The 2,960-nt window shown below is 35.2% G+C and overlaps 1 protein-coding gene across 3 annotated transcripts; it reads right to left on the minus strand.

Annotated features, from left to right (window-relative positions):
* Nucleotides 1-214: 214 nt before the first annotated feature.
* Nucleotides 215-2,785, minus strand: LOC128874766 (methyl-CpG-binding domain protein 2). 3 transcript variants are annotated; one of them, XM_054119813.1, is made up of 5 exons: nucleotides 2,542-2,785; nucleotides 2,006-2,147; nucleotides 1,527-1,580; nucleotides 701-913; nucleotides 215-443 (listed from the first exon to the last, which is right to left on the minus strand). In XM_054119813.1, the coding sequence occupies exons 1-5, from the start codon at nucleotides 2,670-2,672 to the stop codon at nucleotides 345-347; spliced, it is 639 nt and encodes a 212-aa protein (XP_053975788.1). In that variant the 5' UTR covers nucleotides 2,673-2,785; the 3' UTR covers nucleotides 215-344. The 3 variants fall into 3 exon arrangements, with proteins under 3 accessions (XP_053975788.1, XP_053975787.1, XP_053975789.1); XM_054119812.1 differs by having other exon boundaries at nucleotides 668-913; XM_054119814.1 differs by lacking the exon at nucleotides 1,527-1,580 and having other exon boundaries at nucleotides 668-913.
* Between the last annotated feature and the right edge of the window lie 175 nt (nucleotides 2,786-2,960).

A 2,960-nucleotide genomic window follows, 5' to 3' on the forward strand; every position in this document is an offset into this window, starting at 1 on the left:
GAATCACTCCCTTTCTCCCATTGAACCCGATTTTATCGCAGCGTCGAAACCGTTTCCCGGAATGAGCGAATAACCTTGTGAATTCATCGATTGCGCGCTGTTGAAATTTTCTGCGCAATAACGTTGCAGGTAGATAGCAGTATAGAGAAAATCGTCGAGCCAAGTTCGAATGATTGAAGACGATTTTGATGCGTTTGAAAAATTTACATGGGAATTCGTGTTGCGTGATGGTCTTTTATTCCTTTAAAAAACATTTATTCATAAAAACTGGCATGATTTAATGTATAGCGAACTTAAGACTAGGGATGAGCGAATGAAAATGTATCTAAAAGAAATTGTACAATTTATGTAGGGACCCCTCGTAGCGCGTCTTGCAGCTTTTTCCTAGCCAGGGCGACTCGGTCCTCTTGTCTCTTGATGTCCTCGTCAGCTATTGAAACGGCCTGTAATGTAAACAGTCTCGTTCGTTCCTTGCCATGACAATCATTTTCGGATGCGGCGTAATTATAATTGTCAGTGTGTCTCTGTTGCAATGCCCTTTCGAACCTCCAGTACATAATTATTTACATTCGATAGGGTGTGGAATGTACGTTTAAGTGTATTTAACACACATGTATTCTAACAGAGTAAAATAACACCCTATATAGAATTCAAATGTCTATTCTACCTGTACGAGGGGTTGATCGGGATTAAGAAATACCCCGGGATTCTTCTCTAGAGCTGTCTTTGACCCCGTTTGTCCCGTGACAGGCTGAGACGAAACGTGTAGCGCTGTAGCAACGCTTTGCAGCAAAGTTTCCTCGGTAATGTATGGTCCCACAGGTTTTAAACTTTTCGGTAAATCCATTGCATCGAATTCAAAACCGTCAGGGTCGCATGCCCTTAAACCTTCCAAACGTTTTTCCCAAAATAACTGCAATATTAGATGTATTAATCGTATATAGCAACCATCGATTTCGTATATCGAACAATAATAATATCGTACGTATGACGATAATACTTAACACGCACAAGAATGATCTAATTACTGAAGCAAAATATGTTCGCTCCATATCGCAAGCAAAATCGCAGTAGAACTCCATTTGTCCGAATCGGTCGGAAGACAAACAGGTTCGGATAACTGGAGTTCACGAATTACCATAAGCGACACTCGCAAGGTCGGATAAATGGAGCTCTACTGTACAGTGTTCGGTTAAATGTAAATTTTCGAAAGATTGCTTCGATTATGTTATAATTAGACTAACGAAGAGTTGATGATAGAAGACGAAGCAAAACATAAAATAACGCAATACTCTGCATAGATTGAATAAAAAATTATATTTCTTACGATTTCAAATTTTGCGAAATGTTTATGTAATCTAAAGGTTCCTGATGATACATACATGCATTAGACGATCGTTTATAAAATGGTTGATGATCGAAATTACTGGACATCGACATTTTACACAGAATATTATGAATTCATCAACAGAAAGAAACAAACACATAAACAATAATGATTCCATAAGCACATCGAACAATGTTACCTGTTTAGGCTTATCTTGGGAGCCATATTTGCCATCAGTTTTATCGGCTCCTTCCTAAACGAATGATTCGATGATTGTACCATGAGAATTTACACAAGGAACAAAGTTAAATGCCATAATAAACTAAATCATAAATTTTAATGATATTATATTTATGATGGTGACACAAGTTCTTAGAGTATTATTTCCATGTATGGGAGGGGCGGGATACAATTATTATTATTAGATAATGTTACAAATTTTATTTACAATTTCATTAGTTATTTTAAGCTAGTGCATTAAGGAGAGTAATAACTCCCTATAAAATAATAACTACATATTAATTCCAGAAGGTATTATAAGAATTCATTTCCTTGAAAATAAAAGTATCAACACTGAGGAACATCAAGATGAATTATCGTAAGATTTTAATAATTCAATATATATATAAATATATGTATTTTACAAATGTACAAACATATTAAATAACAAATGCTAACCTGTTTTGGTTTTTCTTGATTTCCATGCTTAATGTCTTTCACCTTTCCTTCTTGAGTCTTGTAAATGGTCACAGGTTGTTTGAAAATAGATGCAGTCTGCCTTATTGGTGGTACCAGCGATGCATCATTCCTTACTCCTCGACTGCAAACAAAATATACAATACTCATTTACCAGAAATGGTCAAAATTCTTATCTAAATAAAATATTATGAATTATGTGTAAAAGATAAACAATTTTTATTAATTACTTTTTAAATAAAAATAAAAATTTAAACTATAGAAGTAAATGTTTTACAATGAACAAATGAAAATTTAATTGTTCGATCGAATAAACGTTACGAATACATTGTTACATCTGGATTTTACTCGTGACTTTTACTGTTTACTATCTAAATAAAACTGTATCGCATATATGTGATACATAAGTGAGGTTAGGATCACCGATATTAATAGAGCGTAATTTTAGCAGTTTTTAAACACTGTACAGTAAGTTTATGTCATCAAAATGTGGATGAATTTCACGAGGCAAGACTCACCTGTAATAATAAACGTCAACCTTTCCTGTGGTTGACAATTGGTTTTGACTTTTCCTAGCGGACTCTTCCCTCGTCGGCCAATTTGTTGGCAACGCCGACGGGTACTTCTTCTTCTCCACTGACATATTCATCTTGTCACAGAGTTTAATTCACACTAATACGTCTCTAAAAATTACGAAACTAATTAGCGAGTAAACACACATGCCAGCCACTGGCGGCCATATTGACGCGTCCCGCCACGTCCTTATAAGTTCTAAGTTAGCGCAGATATTGCTTCGCTAATTAGCTGTAAGGTGGCGGCAGTATCCACGATAGTATCCAACTTTTAAAACAGCGTTTATTTAAATTGAAACTGCAAATGGAATGGATTTGTTGAATGTTTCCGTACTAGAATATTCGAACACTTAAATAATTCAAGT

The sequence above is a fragment of the Hylaeus volcanicus genome, chromosome 4 (assembly GCF_026283585.1).
Source record: "Hylaeus volcanicus isolate JK05 chromosome 4, UHH_iyHylVolc1.0_haploid, whole genome shotgun sequence".
Lineage (NCBI taxonomy): Eukaryota > Metazoa > Arthropoda > Insecta > Hymenoptera > Colletidae > Hylaeus > Hylaeus volcanicus.

Excerpts from the sequence above, each read along its gene's own strand:
- LOC128874766 (XM_054119812.1), bottom strand. The coding sequence starts at position 2,672 with ATGAATATGTCAGTGGAGAAGAAGAAGTACCCGTCGGCGTTGCCAACA. Across the intron at positions 1,581-2,005 it reads ATCAAGAAAAACCAAAACAG|GAAGGAGCCGATAAAACTGA; the intron begins GTTAGCATTTGT and ends TCATTCGTTTAG. Across the intron at positions 914-1,526 it reads CCCAAGATAAGCCTAAACAG|TTATTTTGGGAAAAACGTTT; the intron begins GTAACATTGTTC and ends CTAATATTGCAG.